Source organism: Cinclus cinclus, chromosome 8 (assembly GCF_963662255.1).
Source record: "Cinclus cinclus chromosome 8, bCinCin1.1, whole genome shotgun sequence".
NCBI classification, from domain to species: domain Eukaryota; kingdom Metazoa; phylum Chordata; class Aves; order Passeriformes; family Cinclidae; genus Cinclus; species Cinclus cinclus.
Genome location: NC_085053.1, coordinates 7,395,350 through 7,417,152, shown reverse-complemented (window position 1 = coordinate 7,417,152; position 21,803 = coordinate 7,395,350). Strand labels below are relative to the sequence as shown.

At 44.1% G+C, this 21,803-nt stretch overlaps 1 protein-coding gene across 3 annotated transcripts in view; it reads left to right on the top strand.

The window, feature by feature from the left end:
- Positions 1-19,733, top strand: part of RC3H1 (ring finger and CCCH-type domains 1) — a 72,575-nt gene extending 52,842 nt beyond the window's left edge. Inside the window, exons 19-25 of one of the 3 annotated variants that reach the window (XM_062497766.1) lie at positions 467-582; positions 15,359-15,737; positions 17,471-17,686; positions 17,979-18,116; positions 18,200-18,587; positions 18,914-18,978; positions 19,193-19,733. In XM_062497766.1, coding sequence (XP_062353750.1) covers positions 467-582; positions 15,359-15,737; positions 17,471-17,686; positions 17,979-18,116; positions 18,200-18,587; positions 18,914-18,978; positions 19,193-19,366 — 1,476 coding nt within the window. In that variant the 3' untranslated portion in view covers positions 19,367-19,733. Of the gene's footprint in view, positions 1-466; positions 583-1,548; positions 3,260-15,358; positions 15,738-17,470; positions 17,687-17,978; positions 18,117-18,199; positions 18,588-18,913; positions 18,979-19,192 lie in introns of those variants that run through there. The other 2 variants (XM_062497768.1, XM_062497767.1) reach the window with 2 other exon arrangements.
- The last annotated feature ends 2,070 nt before the right edge of the window (positions 19,734-21,803 follow it).

The window sequence follows — 21,803 nt, the reverse complement described above, 5'->3', positions numbered from 1 at the left end:
TTCCTCTTCACCTCTATTCTTCACCACCTCCTGAGGAGTTTCTTCTTCTTCATGAAGAAGTTTAATGTAGCCACTTCAAAATGTGGTTGATTTAACACCATTTGAACTAAGTGTGGTGTTGAATTTGATGGAAACCAAATTGTCTCCAAGGTCTCTGTGCCATGAGTTCTATGAAGTGCTTTAATATAGGGAATATTGTCTGCAGGTATAGGCTAGTGTTCATAAGTTCATGTGCTGTTACAGTCTGTGGCCTTTGCTTGTTGTTATGAGGATCATCCCTTCCTTTTGAGAAATACTGTGTCCTGAGAGGATGAGCATATCTAAAAGTCTGTTTTTGTCTCATGGCTTTTGTGGGTTAAACTGTGCGACTACAGTTTACAAGCCTTATTCATTGTCCCTAGGGGATGAAGTCTCCAATTCTTTCAACACACTCTTAAAGAATTTTTCATCTGTCCTTTCTTTGAAGGAGAGCCAGTCTTCACTGGATATGAAAAACAAGCTGGGTACCACTAAACAGACAGAAAATGGACAATTGGAACCACAAAACAAGGTTCCAGCTGAGGACCTTACACTGACATTCAGGTAATACGGGCCTTCAACTTGTCTTTGTGTAACAGGACTGACTAGGGCCACTCTCCTGTTGAATAAATACCCTTGCCTCACATCACCTATAATGAGGAAGCACCTCCTAGGCAAAGAGAACACAAATCAAGTTTTTATAGTGCAGGCATGAATTAAGGAGCTCTCTAGCTGTGGAGAAGGTGAGTGGAATAAGACTGTATATAAATTAATGCAACAGAAGACTTGCAGTGTCTGTCAGAGAGGAATCCATCTAGTCAGTATTGGATGGTTAGTAGGGAGAAGCAGGAGTTATGCAGCCACCACAAAAGAAATAGTTATCTGCTGTTTTAGTTTCAAATGTGAAAGTTATTCCATCCTCCTGAGGTATGCGATGTGGATGTTGTCTAGGAAGGCACACTCTTTGAAACTCAGTTCACTTTCAGTTGTCAGTAGTGGACTTTTCTCTGTGTAGATGCTGAGATTGATTTCAGTTCACATTTAATAGGCAGTTGGAATAAGATGTTGGCTGGGGATGCTGTAAGTCTCTACAGCAAGTATTTTCAAATGGCCACAAGCATCTTATGTGTATTCAGGCTAGCACTGAACAGAGAAGCTTGGATGTTTACAAAACTTCAAGTGAGCAGTTTGGAATATTAATATTTATTCCGAATGAGCATTTCCTGAATAAGTACACTATTGCTGATGAAGTCTGTGCCTTCTTTTTATAACCAGTTCTGGAGTTCTGTGCTGCACCATCAGATTGACACCTCCAGAGCAAGAACTAATTTTCTATATGGTGCTGTGAAAGTAATGAAATCAAAACAACTGTTTACATATTTAAAATTAGGGGGGAAAAGAGAGATAAATTGTTATTAGGTAAGTTAAATATTCTGTAATGTTTACACTGAAGTCCACTTAAAAATAAAGGAAAAATCTCAGAATTGCTTCTTTTCACCCACTTCCCCTTTCTCCTCAACTTCCCTTCAGCAGTGATGTTCCGAATGGATCAGCTTTGACCCAAGAGAACATTGGCCTCCTGTCAAACAATATGGCATCCCTCAGCCTGTCAGAGGACCCTGAGGGAGGAGGGGATGGCCATGACTCCCAGCGAGCGGGAGTGACACCCACATCTGCTCCATGAAGCGAGGCCAGCACACCCTGGAGTTCCTTCTGCTGGCGTGTCGGCAGCTTCCATCTTGTGTTTTTTTCCAGGGATGATTGGAGAAACCCAGGAGCAGCAGCAGTAGCAGAGCAGCAGGTCCAGAGGCAATGTGCACAAACACAACTACTAGAAACAAATCCTGCACATAGTTCACATTAACGCATTTTTTAATTAAAAAAATGAAAATTAGCAGTATCTGCAAGCAATTCAAATTAAATTTGTTTTTGTTCTGTGAATGAACTTTATTTTAATAACTTTGGACGCCTTGAATCCCAGGGCTTAAAAAAAAAAGATATTATATATATATACTCTGTTTGATTAATTGTATGATCTTAATGAAGTAGGTTTTTTCTTTTATTTTGGTATTATTACATACCCAGTGCATAATTCCATAATACCTTACTAAAACAATTTGGCCGCTTCCTTGTATGGTTTAAGGGTAAACAAGGAATGAGGGTTGGAGAGTAGCTGTGAATTGCAGTGTCAAAAGATATGCAGCAAACTTCATGCTTAATGCAATTCCTCCCACTGCAAATGAGAGTCTTTGCAAAGGTGTGGTCCTTTATAAAGACTGGCATTGTTTAAGATCTGTGTATGTGAGAATCTGACCCTGAGTGTCAACCTGCAGTTTGTCAGGGCTGCAGTGAATCCACCCTGAATTCCTGTTTCATGGGGGAAGAATTGCACCAAAATAACCACTGGAGGTGCAGCACAGGTCTTGCCAGATGTACTGAGAAGCAAATTTTGCTTGATAGATCTAATGCTTCTCTAAGTGGATGCTTTGTAGGCATAAGTCAGAGAAGCTGTAAGTGTCTGTTGATTATTTTTTTAAATTAAAGGTTTTGTTCTTGCTGCACTTTTTTTACTTTTTTGGCACATGCTGAGGTAAGATCCTGGATACGAAGACCTCTTGAGAATGATTTTTCAAGTGCTGCTCCCTCTCTGCCTTCTTGGCCTGTCCTCATTTTTTCTTTCTGGGTTCGACTACTAAGTGGGAAAGCACTGGTTATGTAATAAATTACTGCATTGCTTTGGTTGGGTAAAGCAAGAGTTAATAAATTTTCTTGGGTTTTAGTTTTTTTTTTCCTTAACCTTAACTCCTGCTGAGGTTATAGCAACCTTGGGCTAAGCTTTGCATTCATCATACTGTTAAATAAAGCAAAAGGGGGGCGGGAGGGAATACAGTCTCACTATTGCCTACCAGTAGGAGAGTCCAAACAGAAGACTCTTTTGAGTAGCAATTATTTAATTTGCCCAGTCAAGGCACAGCATTTATATACTATTTCACATTGAATTTGATTATGCCCTACAGACCTGGCTGGTCAAGGATTTGATACACATATTGGCTTGGGATTCGAGCTTTCTTTTTTATTTAAATAAAAATTTATATATAAATATATATATACATATATACATAGTTATATCTGTATATATATTGGGTATGTTTTAAGAATTTTTTCGCATGAGCGCAGCTGTTGTGATCAAATGTCTGGGAGGTAGAAGCACTGAATGGAAATAAAAGCATTTTTCACCACACCCCCCCACACTTTCCATGTGTCTTAACACGGGTTTATTTCGCTCTTAGTTAAACTTTGGCCTCTTAATTGCCTGGAGTAGTTTGAAGCTTGCTTTTTTCTAATGCCTCTTTTAACTTTTGGCAAAGAATCAACTTTGCACTGAAACAGCTTCATCTCCCCTTGCCCCTATCGATCTGTATCTCCTACTTGAAGCCAAGCATTCCAGCCACTCCCTTGGAGCTGAGCAGAACTGGGGTGATGCAGCTGGGAGCCCATCAGGTCTGTTCCTCCCTACTCTGCTTTGGGCATGAGGAGGATGAAGGTCCTTTCCTGGCTGCCTGCTCCCAAGTCACCTGACACAGGCCCTGGGCCCTCTCATCCTTCGGTTCAGAGCACCACCCTCAGGTCAGCCTCTTCCTTAATTTTTATTAGTTTGCTCCTTCCTGCTGTGTTTTTATTAGCACAGGGAGCTCATCTTAGCCAAGATAATTAGTGCAGTATTCTAATCTAGGAGGACAAGCCCAGAATGTGCCTTTTTTTGACTAGTAATTGTGGATGTGAAATTAGTTTTCAAAGATTGTTATGATAGGTTGGACACTGCAGATTCATTTGTAATACTAGGAAGAAAATCCTAGAGGGGCAAAAACCTCTTTACCTTTTATTTTCTAGTTCCCTCACCAGATCAGGGATTATTCTTTTCTCCACACTTTCTCCTGGAATTCTTCAGTAAGCACTATTTAGATTGCTAGCCTACATATGATGAATGCTTCCAAGATCTGTGGATTAGAAGGAAGACCTTACTGGGTTTGGTTTTTTTGGTTTTTTGGGTTTTTTTTTGTTTGTTTGTTTTTTTTTTCCCCTTCGTCCAGCTCTCTATGCTGTACTTTGTGCGTAATGTCCTTGTTGTGATCAACGTGTCCAGGTGAATGCCCTGTTTGCCCAGAATTATAGTTTGGCTTGTTAAATAGTTTGTTTAATATCTACTAGCAGTATTGATTTTCAACTTTGTTTCATCCCCTCCTCCTCTTACCCTTTTTCTGCTTTTTTTGCAGAAGTTCAGTTGATTAAACATATCAAACAGCAAAATGCAGTGCATGCTTTTAAGTTTTTTCTGGAAACTGCACCTAAAATGTTCTGGTTTTGTGGGAAAACTGGGAGTCTGTGAGGGACAGATAGCTCTGTATGTAGTGGCAGCACTGATGTTTACAGCTAACAAGCATGAAAATGTCTGGAGTGACTGTCTTGCTACACTCATTCCTGTAGCCCATCATTGTCCCAGTCATACAGGAATTCTGGCCACCTCAGTGAAATTTGTCTTGGCTACCAAGTAGTTTAGTTCCTTCTATTGGGCAAGAGGAAGCAGTGTTACCATGGTGTCAGGGCACTGCTGTATTCTTTGGTAGGTAGGTTAAATTTTCTGCTGCACAAGACAACTCAACCCTCATCGATACCTGGGTTTCAGCCAGATGGACAGCATGGACAAACCTTCAGAATAGGAAGCTTCAAGTGGTAGGTTGAGCTTCAGCGTGTCAGTGATTCAGTCAGTATGTAGATGATGTCTGTTTATTCTGTGGTGCTATTTCCCTGCTCCTGTCAACATCTCATCTGTCTGTCCTGTGACCTAGTTCTTTTTTCTTAATAGGAGATGTTTAAAGTTTTTCTTCTGCCTTTCTTGCATGCTGTCCCATTTCAGGGTAGGGCTTTTTTTTTTCTGTAAGTCAGAGTACCTTTCAAGCTAGCAGCACTTTTATCCCTGTTCTTCTCAAGTTCTTCTCTGTGTAGTTGTTTCTGAGCCGTCTCTCCCCTTTTTGAGTCTTTCTCCTGTGGCTTGCCCATCCACCCTCCCTGATTGTGTAACAGTGACAGCTTGCTGCCTCAAAACAGAGCATTCAAATGAATTCGCTTAGCCAATAACTTCTGTGAAGTTGCCTTTTCTAATGGTGTTATTACTCAGTGATGCACAAATGTGATATTGCCCCTACTGGTAGGCAAACAGGGGATCTGTATAAACATGGTAAACTGCTGTTTTTCTTTAAAGGAGAGCCAAAGACTTGTGCTTACACTTCCCCCCCCCCCGCCCCCCCCCGGTGTAGCCATTTTGATTGTCAGACATTTGTGTAGGGTATTGTGAGTTGACTGTATTATCCTAATAACAATTTCCAGAAGTTAATGATTGTCAAGCCTTGCCCATGCATTGAATTGTGGGAAATCATTCCATTAAGTCATACAATTTGCAATGTACTGAGATGTATCTGAGGTGTTGTGATGTGTTTTCAGTCTTCCATGCACTCTCAGCTGACTGAATGGCTCATTTAGAGAGGGAGAAGGAACATGGAAAATGTTATAATCCAAGAAGCCTTGTTTTCAAGTGTTTCTAAATTAAATACTGATTGAAAATTTCTTCAGTTACAGTAAAAGATAAATCTGTGTTACAAATGTGATTGAGTTTAAATCCACTGGGGCGGAAAAGAATTGTGAAACACTAGCATTGCATTAAATTAGATGTGGAAGAACCAAACTTGTGATCATATTGTCTCTTGGCAGCATGGACTGAGTAAGGTGGGGCAAATTTTGTATTAGAAAGGGCCGGAAGTGAGGCTTTTGTGGATAATAAAAGAAAGCTGATGGCATTCCCTTTCCTTGAGCTGCTCAAACTCTCACGGCCTTGTTGCTAAAGTTTCTAGGTTCAAAGAGAAATCTCTTAACCTCTGAGTAGCATAAACCCTCATTTCTATTGCCATTTATAATTTTTGGACTATAACAAAGCAGACTTACAGGACAGTCATCTGAAAGACCCCCAGTATAAAGTTTCTTTCCTGGACTGGCTCTTTCAGACCTGCTTTTATGGTCCAAGAAATGCCATGCCATTGTTCAATAGGCTCAACAGCAGGAATGCCAGCCACCTTCTCTGCTCAAAAATGGGAGAAAAGACCCAAACATGTGCAGTGTGCAAGTTTTTGTGCTTGTCTGTGTATGGAGAAGTGTTTGGTTCTAGGATAGACAAAATGAACACAGAGCAGTGCTGCTGGGGGCACCTTCATATTCAAGGTTTGTCAGCATTTGCTTTCCAAAACACAGCCTTCCATTCCTGCCTCCTGATGTTGCTGATTTAAAAACAACCCAAAAAAAAGTTCGCATGTCAGCAACTTAATTTCTTGTATCATAATAAATCAATTCCCCTGGGGGGAAAAAAGAGAGCAAGAGTTTTTGAGTTACCTAGATGGTAATGGAGTTATGAACTGGAAAAACATTCACCTTGCTTGAGTAAGTATAAACTGAATTTCTGAGGAAAATGAAGCAGCTCTTTTAAGCCACCTTTTGTGTATAGCTATGGTGCCAAGAGATGGGTGGTTGTTTCTTGTGGTAAATTAGCATACAGATTATTATGTAACACAAATTAATTTGCTCTCAATTCAGATAGATTCTTAAAATGTCAAAAACTTCATTGGGAATTTTCATTTCCATAGTCAACTGTTACCAACTGCATTATTTTCTGTTGGAATGTCAAGGGATGACAGAGACTAGAGTTAAGCTAATTCTAGTTATACAACATAAAAAAGGGATTGGGGGAAAGGTTATCCCAGCACAGTGTCCTTCTACAGTTAACATGTGGCCTTTATTCTTCTGTAGGAAGAAGAATGTAACTGCTTAGTGTTGTCACAGTCTTTGAAGCACTTCTTGTGATGCAAGTAGAGCCTTGGTTAGCAGAGAAAGGAGAACAAACTTAACATTTATTTTCTTTATAATTTTATTTCCTATTGGCAAGTGTAATATTATGCCATGGGAAGTGTGGCAAGCAAAGAGGCTGCAGCTTTTTTTGAAATACAAAGAGTACATTGCAATGTGGATTTGTCTGCATCAGGAACATCACAGTCATTTGATGCTTAAAATATGTGGCCATAATAATCAAAATTGGATGCCTGTAGCTTAGTAATATGAGTAATTAACTGATCTTTCTCAGGCAATCTTTGCAATTCCAGTGAGTTTGTGTATGATTTTTAGTGCTAATTGCAATACGTTCAGCGGTTGGGAGAGTTTAGGTACCTAACTTCATCCAGCAAGGCAGCTTTGGTTGGATGTTTTAATATGCCAGGAAAAAACTGTTTTGGAAGATCTGCAAGTTTTAGGAAAGCTCAATTTTCCACTTCAATTTGAAAAACACAGTATTGGGAGAGACAGAAGCAACAAGTAGTGCAGTCTCTGGAAATAAAAAGCATTACATGGATGATGGAATTACATGTGAAATGTATATGGGGTAAATGTATCTGTAAGCAGAAAAAAAAAGAAAATATTGTGGAGTACTTGATGCTCAAGAAATTATTTGCTTCTTCTTAATGTTAAAAATATTTTAATAGTTCTGTGGCAGACACTATTCACAAGTCTTTGGCATCCAAACCAGATTGTATATCAGACGGATCCCACAACTGGATGTGTGCACAGATCTCTTTATTTGTAGCTTTTTAAAAATAAATCTGGCAGCAGCCTTTAATAAAAGCATGAAGCAACCTGAGAGGAAGCAATCTCATTCACATCGAGCTGCTTCACAGCTCACAGTTGGTACTGTTGATCTGCAGCTGCTTGTAAGTGAAGCTGATCAACACAGGCAAAACTAATCACTTTTAGAGCTTTTCCTAATTTTAAGGAATTCCCATTCCCCCTTTAGCCTCCGTTTGCTGTGTAAGCAGCTTCCTTGCTAAAAGGATCTGTCCTTGAAGTCAGCAACTGTTCTGTAGCTTGCCTATTTTCTCCTATTTTCTCTAACTGGTAGCGTCGTGTTAGGCTCTTCCCCACCTTGTATTTGTTGCTGTGGGGAGGAAGAGGTGAAGCAAGACTTGTGTGAGAGGAGGGAGGAAGAATTGTGGGATCTGTATGACAGCACCCACTTCTTCTTTGAAATCGTCTACTTCCAGTTGTGGGATTTCTCGATATATGATTTTTTTTGTGGTTTTTTGTAAGTCTAATTTTCTTTGATCTTGTTAGTTCCTTACAAGTCTCCCCGAGACATTCTGCAGTCATTATCACCTTTTTGGGTGGAGTTTATTTTTTGGGTTGTTTGTTTGGTTTGTTTTTTTTAAATAACTTTTTAACATTGGTGCATATATGCTTGGGATAGAGCTCATGTAATTATCCAATCGTATTGATTGTATGTGATTGTGCCCTGCAGAGGTATATTTAACAAAAAATAAAGGATAGTCTAGGTAATAAAGGAGACAATGAAATTTGTTGAGTCAGGTTATGAACTATTTCTTAAATTTATTTAGGATTCTAGATAAATGAAATTCCATCTGTTGTTCTCATGAATCAGTGCTAAACAAAATATCAATTCATTTTCTCCTTGTGTTTTTCCTTGCCTTTTTTCTCATTCTGCTGTTTTCTTCCTTTCCTGATTCTCTTTCCCATAAACAAAAATTCTCAATCCTTCATGGGAGTGGCTTACTCTGGGTTGATATTGTGGATATTTATTGTTTGTAACTATCAAAACATTCTCAATAGGAGTAGAGATAAAGTGGAGTGTATGAGAAGAATTCCATAAATTGAATTCTTTGCAAGTTCAGGGGAATTATGAAGTCTTGTACATACAGGCCTGGTCATGGGGGAGATGTTCAGAGGTACATGGGGAATTGGTGTGTCTCTTCCAGGCAGGTTTAGTTGCTTTGCTACCTTTTGGGAAAACTGAGATAACAAAAGGAATAGAAGTTCTCTATATCCAACTCCCTGTGTCTTTACTCCTACAATATACTTTCTAGACTTGAAAGAAAAACCTTCTAGGTACTCTGCTGAAGTGGGACGGAATGCATAGAAGGAAGCAAAAGGCAAGAGGATCCAGAGATTAGGAAATCAGTATTGGTCTCCTTTATTTAATTCTCAGACCTATAGAGCCAATGGTGTCACTTTTATGTGAAAGAAAAGGAAGTGGAGACCTACTATACATGCATGGCAGTTATATAGAAAAAAAAACATATGTTGAAATGCTATTTCTTCTTCCCTTTTCACCTTGCTTTTCTCCCTCTTAAAGCTGACTCAACCTCACCTTGCTCTCAGAGAATTTTTGAGGTCCTTTGAATTGCAGATTGAACAAAAAAAAAAAAGTGGAAAAGTGATTCACTATTTGGTTTGTAAATAGATGGAAGTGTCTACAATGTCTTACCTGCTTTTCTGTTAGCATTTATATTAAGTGATAAATTAATGAAGAACACTTGGAAATATCTCTTGTTTTCTGTCTGGGATGAAGGTACATTCTTGTAAGTTTTGCGCGAGGTGTTAAGACTGCCAGACCATCTGAGTAGGATTTTCACCAGCTCAGGGGTGTGTGTTCTCTGACAGGCTGCAGCATAAGAGATGCCAAATAACAGAGAAACCACATGGCTCCTGGGTTTGGTCTGCTCTCTTCTGTCTTCACCTATAAACAAAGTGGCTCCTTCACTTGTTCACCAGAGGTGAACAAGAGAAGGTACTCAAAATAATCAGTTTTGTTAATTGCTCAGAGTGTACATATTTAAAAAAAAAAAAACAACCACAAAAAAGACCCTTCAGAGCAAGGACTGAGCAGCATTTGTTTCATGATGAGCCTGGTTTTGAACTTGCCTTAAAGTGAAAATAAGTTTTGCTCCACAGTCTGCTTTGTGGTTTTTAGTCTTCTCCTTTCACACCTTTTTGTGGTCTTTAATAAGTCATTGTCTATAAATCTGAAACTGGATGAAGCTGCTGCTTTACTGAAAAACTGTTCCTTCTCCTACTCCAGGGCAAGCACAGCCTTCTGCCCCTTGAGTTTGTGCATAATGTTCATTACTATTGTCTTTACTCTTGAGCCTGGGCACCATAGATCAAGGTAAAGTGGGTTTTGCTGGGCTGAAGCCCATCACTGCTCATTATTGGGCCCCTCACACTTCCACACTTAATTGCTGGATGAGTTGGAGCATTCAGTTCCTATAAAGGAATTGTTGTTATTTAGTGGGAAATCCAGCAGAAAACTAAGTTTCAGTTGGTGATGGTTTCCTTACCCTTTCTCCCACTAGTCTGAGGATTCAGGATCCTCATGTAGTGACTCACTTCAGAAGGGAAAAAAGAGAGCTGAATTCCTACAGTGGCTGACTTTTAAAAGGAAGATCCGAAGCACTATGGAGAGTCAGATCCCTCTGGAAGGAAGTGGTGGGTGCTGTGCGTCAAGAGAGACTGGAGGAAACTTGCTGGATTTCTTTAGGTGGAAAAGGGGAGACCAGGATCAAGTGGATGGTACCTGCTGAATTTTCCCTTTGGATATGGATAGCAGGAGAGAAAGAATTTTGAAAAGGCTAGCTCATGAGATTCTTTGATCCCATCTTCTGTGAGTGCAAGAGTCATTTTCCCTGTGCATAAGCATGACACTCAACAGTGAACACCCAAAGCACAAAACAAATTAAAGCAGTTTATGTTCCTCACCAATCAGGTACATTTAAGAACTGTTTCTTTCCAGCTGTGTTCAGTTGTTTCTGTAGCCTCCTTCCTCTTGACTGTGAAATCCAACTCCCTGTCTCCAGGACTAAACACGTGGGAGAGACTCAGCCCCTATATTAAAACAAGCAAGGCATCTAACAGTTTGTGTTAAGACACTGGTCATCTTGGGTGGTTGGTTCCTTAGGCATAGCTCTGCTCAGATGCGAGTACTGGGTTGTTACTTAGAGCTAAACCAGCCATAAATTACCATTTACATACTGCATTCAAAGGATAGATTTACTAAGCTACCCTAGAATAAATGCCTTGGGAGCTCTGTGGGATGTGTATAGTTGTTTGCTTTTGGTTTTCCTGCTTTAAACTACCTCTGAGCACTGGGTAAATGGAAACCTGTGCTTGGATGTCTGCCTGGGTGTGAAGCATCCCTGATCACTCTGAATACCCTGACATCTGTGAGGATGTCAGTTACCTCAAAAAACTAACCCAGCAGCCACCTGAAGTAACAAGGTACAGTATGAGTCCTTCCTTTCTCATGGAGGTAATTTTTTTACATTACCCTTCACTTTATCTCCACAACCTCTATCCCAATTAACTATGTCCCATGCTGATACAGTCAAGTCTTTTGCTTAACCCAAATCAGTTTGCAATTGCATTTTCCATTAAGGGAAAATGTTCCTCTTACTGGAGGCCAGGAACAGGACAGCTCCAGCACCTGCTGAGCCAGCCTGCTCCTGGGATTTGAAATTCAGGGGGAAATGCTGCTGAATTTGTAGAGCAGCTGCATCCTGGATCAGAAATGGTGTTCAGTCCTGCTCACTACTATGCCTTGTGAATCTGGAGTTTGGAGAGCTGCTGTTAATCCGTGCAACTGAAAGGTCACAGAATCACAGAATATCCTGGACTGGAAGGGACCCAGCAGGATCACAGAGTCCAACTCCTAGCCCTGCGCAGATATTCCAACAATCCCACCCTGTGCCTGAAAGTGTTGTCCAAATGCTCCTGGATCTCTGGCAGTCTTGGGGCTGTAACCATTCCTTGGGGAGCCTATTCCAGGTGAGTGTGTTTAAGATGGGATGTATTTGAAACTGCAGAATGTGAAGTGGGGCAATTTTTCCCAGCTTGTGTCTTTTCTGGGGAACGGGTAAAAGGGCTTGGGACAGATGGGGAAAACATTTTGCTTAGCTACGAGAACCTGAAGTTAGATCTACAAATAGCTTATATAGTTTTTATTCAAACTCAAAGGGTTTTGAGGTTTTTCTTTCTGTCGGCAGAAACTGAGGGCCTGTGGCACTTGCGTGGGATAGGTGGTCAAACTCTCCTTTGTCAGATTGAACTTTAAAACCTCTTTCAAACTAAACATTGCCTCTTTTTTCCCTACTCTTTGCTTAACCTTCGGCAGCTGGTCATCAGCCTTTGGCCTTAGCATCCTACTCCCCTCCCACCATCCCCTGCTGCTATCTCAGCTCTGTTTGAGCACAGAAATTCAGTGGGGAAACTGCTTTGGGCTCAAGGAAGACTGTTCTCTCAAAAATTTGCATTTACCTCCTAAAAGCAGAAGGCTGGAGGTACAGGGGCAGGTAAGAGAAACAGATTCCACTCATCTTTCATTGTTAATTAATTCCTTGAAACAGCTTGTTTTCCCTTAGTAGGAGCCTATGAATTTTAGCTGCTGCCAGAGTGGCTTTTTGCTGTATTAGAGAAGGTCTTCCCACCCAAGCTGTCATGATGGCTGGTTTTCTAAATTGTCAGGCTTGACTTTTCCCCAGGCTGCAGCAGTTGTGTTGTGGAGGGCAGTTAATGAAGTCTGGGAGCCCTGAGTAATTGCTGGCTGTGAAAGAGCACTGCTGGTTTGCTTTGGACTCTGTTTTTGGGGTGTGATGCAGTGGGGAAGGTTTCTTAATAGCCTAAATTAATTTCAAAATGATTTGAGCTATTTTGCGTTTGCTGGGCGGTGTAGCACAGTGTGTGGTTGCTGTGGGACATTCCCACCACTACCAGTAGCCCCAGTAAGTTCAGTAGGGTGGGTGCTGGGGGTCTGCAAGCCCAGTTAATCATCCTGTCCTGCAGCCATGGAACAGTGGGATGGAAATGGCGTGTGTTGGTGAGAGCCCAGCCATGTTGCACAACAGCTGAAGGATCGGGGAGTTTCTTGATGCTTCCCCAGAACCTTCTGATTTTGAGCTGAATCAGCAACTTGTTTCTTGGCTTTCTGCATTTTTTGTTGCTTCGCCCTTGTAAGAACCTTTTCTAATTTCTACACTCCCCCTTGCCAGCAACCTCTTTCAGACAGTGCTGTTGTGGGAATACTTTTGGTATCCTTCCAGGCTGACACATGGAGTGCATGTCAGTGCTGCAGAAGACAAGGGAGCATTGAAGAGCTGTGGGGGGGAGGAGGAGTGGGTTTTGGCCAAATGCTACAACAAAGAGCTGGTCTAAGAAAGGGCAAGAGTAGGGGCTCTTGCCTGTAAGAGACAAGATTGGATGTCTCAGAGGCAGGGTCAACTTTAATAGATGGTAAAGAAGATTCAAGGCACTAGCATAAAGTCCTGTATCTTACATGAATTAATGGAGTTGGGACTTGACTGCAGCGAAAAAACAGGGAGTCTTTCTCACTTAATGAGGCCAGGGTGAGGAAGGAGGTGCCCTCCCCACTCCTGTGCTTTGGCCTTTAAATATGAGATTTGATTAGCAGCGCTTAGTGTGATGGCAGACACCACGAGCTGCTTCTGCCTTGACAGAAGCAGGTGTTTGTCCTTGTACAGATAGGGTCAGGACATCCTTTCCCTGGAGGTGAGTGGAGAGTCAGGGCAGGGACCATGGTGAGGGTGTCCTTTCCATGGTGGGACTGGCCGCAAGTGCATTGGTGCTGCTGGAGCTGCCAGACCAAGTGTGGGTGAGGGAGGGCTGCTGTAGGCAGTGAAGGGCTCTGCTCCTGGCCCCAGGATTGCAGAACTCTGGACTGTGTCTGGCTTGTTGCTGGCTGACTTTTCCTGTGGAATTGAAACATTTGGAAGAACAGCACTTCCTGGAGTATTTTCAATTGTCTTAATATTTTTCCGTTCTCTTGGCCTGGCTGTTGTTTTTTGCAATTGGTTAACTTCCCTCGCTTTTTAGATTTTTTTTTTTTTTTTTTTACCCTTTGTGGGTGTCTGCACCTTTCACAAGATAATCAGTGTCATTTCCAGTGAGAGCTGAGTGAGTTCCTCCTGTTTTGCTATGCTGTCACACAGCCTTGGTGCTCCAGAAAGTCTTGGTGCCAGATGAGGTAGTTTCTGCTTTTGCAGAGGAACGAGCACAGATGAAGCCATTGGCCAAGAGCCCAGGGAGGGGGTTGTGGAAGAACCTAGAGGTCTCCTTCATCCCAGGTCAGCCTTTGAGCTGCTTCTGCTTTCCTCCAGCAGGTACTGGCCCACCAGCACTGGAAGATAACACACATGGAGGTCACCAGTGCTAAATGCAGGTGACTTTTAATTTAGTGTCTCAGAAGGCCATTCTTGGTAGTCATGGCAATGAGTATGTCTAGGCAGGCAGAGACTTGCTCAATTTAGACATGTTGGATAAAGTTCCCTGTAGCAGGCAAGACCTGGGCAGTCTGCCAGCCCTTCCTAGTGGTTGTTTCCCAAACTGTTGTGGCTGTGGTGCTTGAGCTTCCTCCTGTGGGGTACATAAACAAAGCAGTCATGCAAAGGGCATCTTGGAACCACAGCGTGCAGCATGCTCTGTCAGCCCTGGGATGGCTCCTGAGGCCTTGCTGCCAGAGCTGGTGGGTGATGGGGTTTAGGAGGAAATTGTTCCCCGTGAGGGCAGGGAGACCCTGGCACAGGATGCCCACTGAAGCTGTGGCTGGCCATCCCTGGAAGAGTCCAAGGCCAGGTTGGACAGGGCTTGGAACAACCTGGACCTAATAAAGGTGTCCCTGCCCATGACAGAGGGTGCAACCAGATCATACTTAAGGTTCCTTTTAACTGAAACCGTTCTGAGATTCAGTGTCCTTTAGTAAAGGGAAAAATATAAATTATCTCTCTCTTGCTGGGAGATTTTCAGAGACCTGCTTTTGCTGGAATCCCATAATTGCCATTAGCCTTCACTCCTTAGGTACTAAGGACAACCAGTGTCCTGCATTGAGGTGGTATGAACTCTAGACAGGAGTTGGTGTGATGCACCAGCTACACTATACATGCTTATAAAGTACATTTTTTGGGGATTAGAGATGCTCAGTCCATGGAGGGACCAACTTCCTTGGAGACCTTTTCCTTACCACCTTTCTTCTCTGCCATAGTATCTCCTACATCAGTAACTGAAAAGTGCTGTAAAGCTGAGGTGAGCCTGGCAGGGTGCTTAACGCTTTAGCCATCTCACTGGCCAACAGGGAGGACTCAAAAGTTCAAATCATTCATTTCGGTGCAAACTTGTCAGGGCTGAACCTGCTGCTTAAAAAAGAGGGGCCCCAGGTCACTGGGAAAACAATGGGTTTAGTGTATTGCTTCTGAAAGCATTGTGTGCTCACAGGCAGGCTTGTCCTCCTGCTAGCTGTCTGACCTCGTTTATCCTGCAGGTCCAGGGCAAAGGATGATTGGAGAGGACTATGGGGCTCCTGTCACTGTGATGTTAGCTGGAACGGGCTGTGGCAGCAGCGTGGGTTTCATGGACAGGCAGCACAGAGTCTAAGCTCTCTCTCTGGTTCCAGGACAATGCGTCTCTTGGTGGTGTGTCTGCTCAGTGTCTGGGGGCTGGCTGCCCCTGAGCACTACGCCGTGGAGGACATCTGCACTGCCAAGCCACGTGACATCCCAGTGAACCCCATCTGCATCTATCGCAACCCTGACAAGAAGCCCCAGGAGGGTGAGGGGCAAGAGCCAGCAAAGGACAAGCTCCCAGAGTCCACCAACCCACGGGTCTGGGAGCTGTCAAAAGCCAACTCTCGGTTTGCTGTTGTTTTCTACAAGTACCTGGCTGACTCCAAGGACAATCGGGAAAACATCTTCATGTCACCCCTCAGCATTTCCACAGCCTTCGCCATGACCAAGCTCGGAGCCTGTGGCAGCACCCTCCAGCAGCTCATGGAGGTTGGTGGAGATTCCTCAGCCTTTTCCTGTAGCAAGTCTGAAAGACAGGAAAGGTGATCATGGCTAATGGCTACTCTCAGGATCAGGGTGGCTTCTTGCCTTGGGAAGGAAATCCCAAGTTGGAAGGACGTTAAAACTCATTTCTTTCCATCCTCTGCCATGGGCAGGGACACCTTCCACTAGACCAGGTTGCTTCAAGCCCCCTATCTGGATCTGTTTAGATCCCAGCTCTTTCCCCTTACTCCCTATTTGGATCCAGCATTCCATGGGTTTGAGACCCTGGAGGAAAGGAAGCCCATTTGGAAGGTGAGGGAAGGAAATGGCAACAGTTTGCTTCTTGCAGATTGAGCTAACCTTTTCCTTATGTAAAAAGCAGGAAAAGCCATGATACCAAGTCCCATTGACAGAGGGACTTTTTCACATTCCTTCTCTCCCTTTCTTGGGACAGAAATCAGACTCACAGGAGACCTTGCAGTCCACCAGACTTCCAGGGCAGGGGAGCCTGTACACAGGGAGCCTCTCCCTCCACCTGCTGGCCCTATGTTTAGGGGATAGTTCTGATCAGACTAAGAGGTAATTCTGAGTTCTGGCTCTTTCATGTGACCACTTTAACTCCCTGCCTGTCCCAGCATCCTTCACAATATCAGACTCACTCACCTGACAACTCACCTGCCATGTGGGGTTTGATGCTGCCCTTAACTTTTTCTCCAGTCGGAGACCTCAGCCCAGAGGAGCCTTTCTTCCTGCTATGAGGTGGTGTGAATCAAACTGCTCTGCTTGTCCTCTCTCTTGCTGTCCGTACAGATCCTACCTCTGAAACAAATAATGTTGGTGGTCTCCTGTCATTATCCACACAGCCTGAACAGAGCAGCTACAACCACATCTCCAAAATCTTCACTTCTGTGTTCCTCTCTGAGCAGCCCTTCCCACTGGAAGGGGAACCTTTTCCCATTGAGCCACTTACAACTGCACTCCTAACCCCCCTTTTTTACTATGAAATGGCTGCTAACACCAGCTTTGCCTTACAGGAAACAGTGCCAAAGGTCTTGGAGGTTCATAAAGAGCAATGTGCTGTGGGATTTTTCTGTGCCTTAAAGCTCTGAGGTTGGATAGCAGTAGACAATTCATAATTGCCCTTCCAGCTGGCAACAGATAAAAAATTCCCTGTGCTGCAAAAATCCACCCTCAAAATGATTGTTACATATTCCCATTCCCTGTAAAAATAGATAAGATGTACCAGAAGTACTCAAAAGGCTATGAGAATTCCTCCTGGGAAGGAGCAGCCTTCAGCATTGTCACAGGAGGGTTTAGCACATGTGAGTCCACCCATGACCTGGTATGACCCAAGAGCTGCTTCTAGGTCCTGTGGGTGCAAAGCTCATCTCTGGAGTGTGGTAAGGGGTTATGAACACTGTGTTTATTTTAACAGCACTTAAAGGGGAAGCTGGGTAGGTCAAAGGCAGGGTATAGAGAGCAAGAAAACTGGTGTTAGAAAGAGGAGCAGCACCTCCACATCTGGGCAGAGTTTAATCCTCCATTTGGATTCTCCAAAGGAGGTCTTGGGCTGGTGATGTGTTGATTTTCCATAGATTTGGGTTCCCACACATGGATGGGGGAGTGCCGAGGGCCTGCAGATTTGTTGCTGTTGAGGCAAAGGCTGCACCACCATTTCCTCTGGGGCCCAGGAGCACAAGATTCCTCATGGTTTCCTTGTTGCTGTTTGGCTTGTCCAGGTCTTTAAATTTGACACCATTTCGGAGAAGACATCGGATCAGATCCATTTCTTCTTTGCCAAGCTGAACTGCCGCCTTTACAAGAAAGCAAACAAATCCTCAGAGCTGGTATCAGCCAACCGTCTCTTTGGGGAGAAATCTTTGGTCTTTAATGAGACTTACCAGAACATCAGTGAAATCGTTTATGGAGCAAAACTCTGGCCCTTGAACTTCAAAGTGAGTTTGAACTACTCAGGGTTTTGCTTTTTTTGTTTGGTTCCACCCCCCTACCCCTAGTCCATCCCTGTGTTTTGCCTGGAAGTGCTCTGCTCTGGGTGTGTGGGACATGAGTGAAAGCAGCAGGGAATCTGGGATGCAGCTCACCTTAACCACAGCCACATCCCCACTCATCATACCTAAGGTCATTGTCCTCCCCCAGTGCATATCCTGTGAACCTGTCTCATGCAGAAGGGTTACAAAGAGATGTTTAAAACCCTTGACTTAACCATTTTTTGGTCTCTTCCTTTAGGAGAAGCCAGAACTTTCCAGGCAGATCATTAATGAGTGGGTGGCTAATAAGACAGAGAGGCGCATTACAGAAGTGATCCCAGAAGGTGGTATTGATGGTCTCACTGTCTTGGTTCTGGTCAACACCATTTATTTTAAGGTACAGCTAACAAAACTGGGGAGCAGCACACTTCCCTGGAGAAGACACGGTGCTCATGTTTGTTTTCCCCCTCTCCTTTTTAGGGGCACTGGAAATCGCAGTTCCCAGCTCCAAACACAAAACTGGATGTATTTCATAAAGCCAGTGGTGAGACCTGCCAAGTCCCAACTATGTACCAGGAGTCCAAGTTCAACTACGCATTCCAGGACAAAGTCCAGGTGCTGGAGATGCCTTACAAAGGGGATGATATCACGATGGTGCTGGTCCTGCCCAGTGCTGGGACACCACTGGAGGAGGTGGAGCGAGACCTGACATCAGAGAAACTGCAGGGCTGGATAGATTCCATGAAGGAGATGTCTCTCTTTGTCTACCTCCCTCGCTTCCGTGTTGAGGACAGCTTCAGTGTCAAGGAAAAGCTGAGGAAAATGGGGCTGGAAGATCTCTTCAGTCCGGAAAATGCCAGACTCCCAGGTGAGATGTGGGGATAGGGCACTGCAGGGTAGAGGTGCAGAGGGGTAGAAGGTGCAGCAGCACACAAGGAACAAGAACATGAAAACCATTTATATGTTGCTGCAGTCAGTGATGGACTCTGTGGTAAAGTCCCACCATGGACACTCAGCCCTGCTCTGCACTGAGGACATGGCAGTTTAGCAGTCAGCTGCACACGGAGTAGGATGTTTTTGTTTTAGGACAGCCCTGCCTCCTGCCTAATTCCAGGTGATGAACGATGGGAATGTGTTCTGTCTTGAGCTGTCTCTAAACTCACAGTTTTACCTGTGTGTATTTTTGTATTTCAGGTATCATTGCAGAGGGCCGCACAGACCTGTATGTGTCTGAGGCTTTCCACAAAGCCTTCCTTGAGGTGAGCCTTGTTTTGTGCTGGCATGTCTTCCTCTTGCTTTTTAAAAACAAGTATTAAAGGGGAAGTAAGAGCTCTGAACCTACAGTCTTCACTTCTCAGCAGTCTGGGGCGTTGGAGGGAGGCTGGCCCCTGCTTTCTGTAGAGGAGGAGGGTGAACCCCCTCCATGCTGCATGATGCCTGTATTTTAATCCCATCTGCTCCCTTGGTTGGCAGGTGAATGAAGAAGGCAGTGAGGCCTCAGCTGCTACAGCTGTCACCATCTCTGGCCGTTCCTTCCCCATGAACAGAAAAATCTTCAATGCCAACAGGCCCTTCCTGCTTTTCATCCGGGAAGCTGCCCTCAACACCATCATCTTCATGGGCAGGATCGCTGATCCTTGCTCCTAAAGGGGCTGGTAGGGCCTCACTTCTCCCTCCTCTGCCTCGGGAAAAGGGGAGGTGGGGCATTGCCACAAAGCATGGGCTGCTCCTGGGGTGGTTGGTCCTGCTGTTTGGTGCCAGCTGCAGGGAGGGACTGCATCCAGCTGGGCTGTCCCTGTTCTTCCCTGCCATGTCAGGTGAGGGGGCTCATAGGTCACCTCACCTGTCCTGTCCTCTGTGGCAAGGAAAGCCGAATTTCCTCTGGCCACCAGTATTTTTGTGGCACCCAAGTCCAGCATTGCTGTCTTTCCTGTGCCCAACCCTCTGTAACTCTGATGGCTTAGTTCATTAAAACCTATAGATCTGTAACAGACTGCTCTCTGAATGCACAGTTTACACTAAGCCACTTCCTAGACTTTTTGAATTGTTCTTTTCCAACAAATGGGGCCCCACACTGGAAAGGTGAGTGGAACAGCAGCAGCCATAAGGCTTGTGCTGGCTGGGCTAGGAACACCCTTCTGTAGCTCCATGTAGGTGGAAGAGCTGCCAAACTGCTGTGCCCTGCTTGCCAGCAGCTCAGGTGTGTTCTGTGTGCCCAAGCACTGAGAGTCACAGCACCATTCTTCCATAGCCAAGACTTTGAAACTCTTTTTTAAGTTTTCATCTAACAGTTACTGTAGCGGCAGTGCCCATGAATGATGACAGTGCCCAGGTAAGGTAACCAGTACCTATAGCTTTGAAAAAAATACATTATTTCACCTGCAAGTGTACTCCAGGAGCTGAGGTGTCCTGGCCTGATGCCAGGCCACACCTGATCAGACCTTTTGACTTTCTCAGAGTGGCTGTAGTAACTTTGGCAGGACGGTCCTGAAGATGCAGATTTCTCCATTTCAGTAGCTGTTTCAAACCAAACAGACAGTGAAAGCACAGTTACTGTCCTCAGGAGGTGATGGAAATGGTGTGTACAGACTGTGGGTTGCACTCCCCAGTAGGCCATTTACTCCGGATTTTGTAGGATCAGTGAAATATCCACCTTAGTAAAGGCTTCTCTTGGCAGGAATTGCCAGAGCAGCCAAGCACTGACTTAACTTGGACAGAGCTGGTATGTCAGATCTTTGATCACTGGATCTCTAGTTTTGGAAGCTATCAGGGCTTTGACTCTTGCCTTTTCCTAGTGGGACTGTTTGAGCACCTGTGCAAGCAGTGTGTGACTGGGACATGGAGAGCCACCTCCTCCATTGTCCCACAGGCTATGACAAGCTGTACACATCTGACATGTCCTGTAGGGGCTCCTTGAGGTACAAGCTCTCCTGGAGCAGTACCTTGGAAAGAAGCTGTGACCCTGGAGAAAAGGGGAAGCATTTTGAAAATAATAAAAAAAAAAAAATTCTGAAAGCAGCTCTTCCTCTTCTTCTCCCTGCCCTCCTCTGGCAGTTACCACTGTGGCTTTTCTTGCTGGATCCCATCTTCTGCCTGTGAACGTCACTGGGAGACGACACAACCTCCTGTAATCTCTGCCTTTTCCAGCTGGGCTCCAGGCTGTGGAGGTGGACAATGGTGAAAGAGGAGGGCTGAGGAAGTGCCTGGGTCTCCCTAGCATGGCACTGAATCAAAATTCTTCCCCTGCCATAGGCAGCTGGGAAAACATCCAAAACTTGGCTTGCAACAAGAGCACAGGGCTTGTTCCTCCTGGGGACACTGAAAAGGGTTGAGCCTCCTGAAGAGGCAAGACAAAACTCAACCAAAACTACAGAAGCCATCTGAGTTGTGAGGAACAGCAGCCTGGCACTGTGCAACCTCTCTTAAGCTGCACACTTAAGACAGTGTGGAGCTGCCCACAGCTGGGACCAGGTAGGAACTCCACGTTGGGTAAGGACCAGTCAGCTGTAAGACACAGACAAGGATCTGAGTATTAAACCATTTAATTCTCATACCACTCACATGCATAATGTTCTTTTACACAGTGCTAAAAGAAAGAAGAAAATGCTTTTTTTTTTTTTAATACAAACAGAATTTCAAGTATACATTTATAGAATTTTCCAAGATTCTTACCCAAGTTGCTAAGTTTTCATTCACATTGTTCTTAAAGCTGTCCAACAAGAGCGCTTTTCGCTAAACTGCTTTCAATGCAATTGTACAGTTCCCTCTATCTTGGTTTTATTTCCCCCTTTCCCAACTCTGGTTCCCCTGCCCACCCCCCCTCCAGCAGTGCTGGCTGTCCCTGGACACAAAGGCCATGGAGCATGCCAGTGCCTGCTGGAAAAGGGAAGCAGTTATGGAGGGCCAGTTTGGAAACAGCTTGGAAAATCACTGAAGAACAGTCTGATATCTGCAAGTTACAGCAGGCTTACTCTTCAGCCTACTCCAGACTAGTCTGAACACTGACTTTTTTTTTTTCTTGAAATAAGGACTGCAATCAAAAATAAAATAATAAAGAAAGAATAATTAGTACAGCAGGAAATCT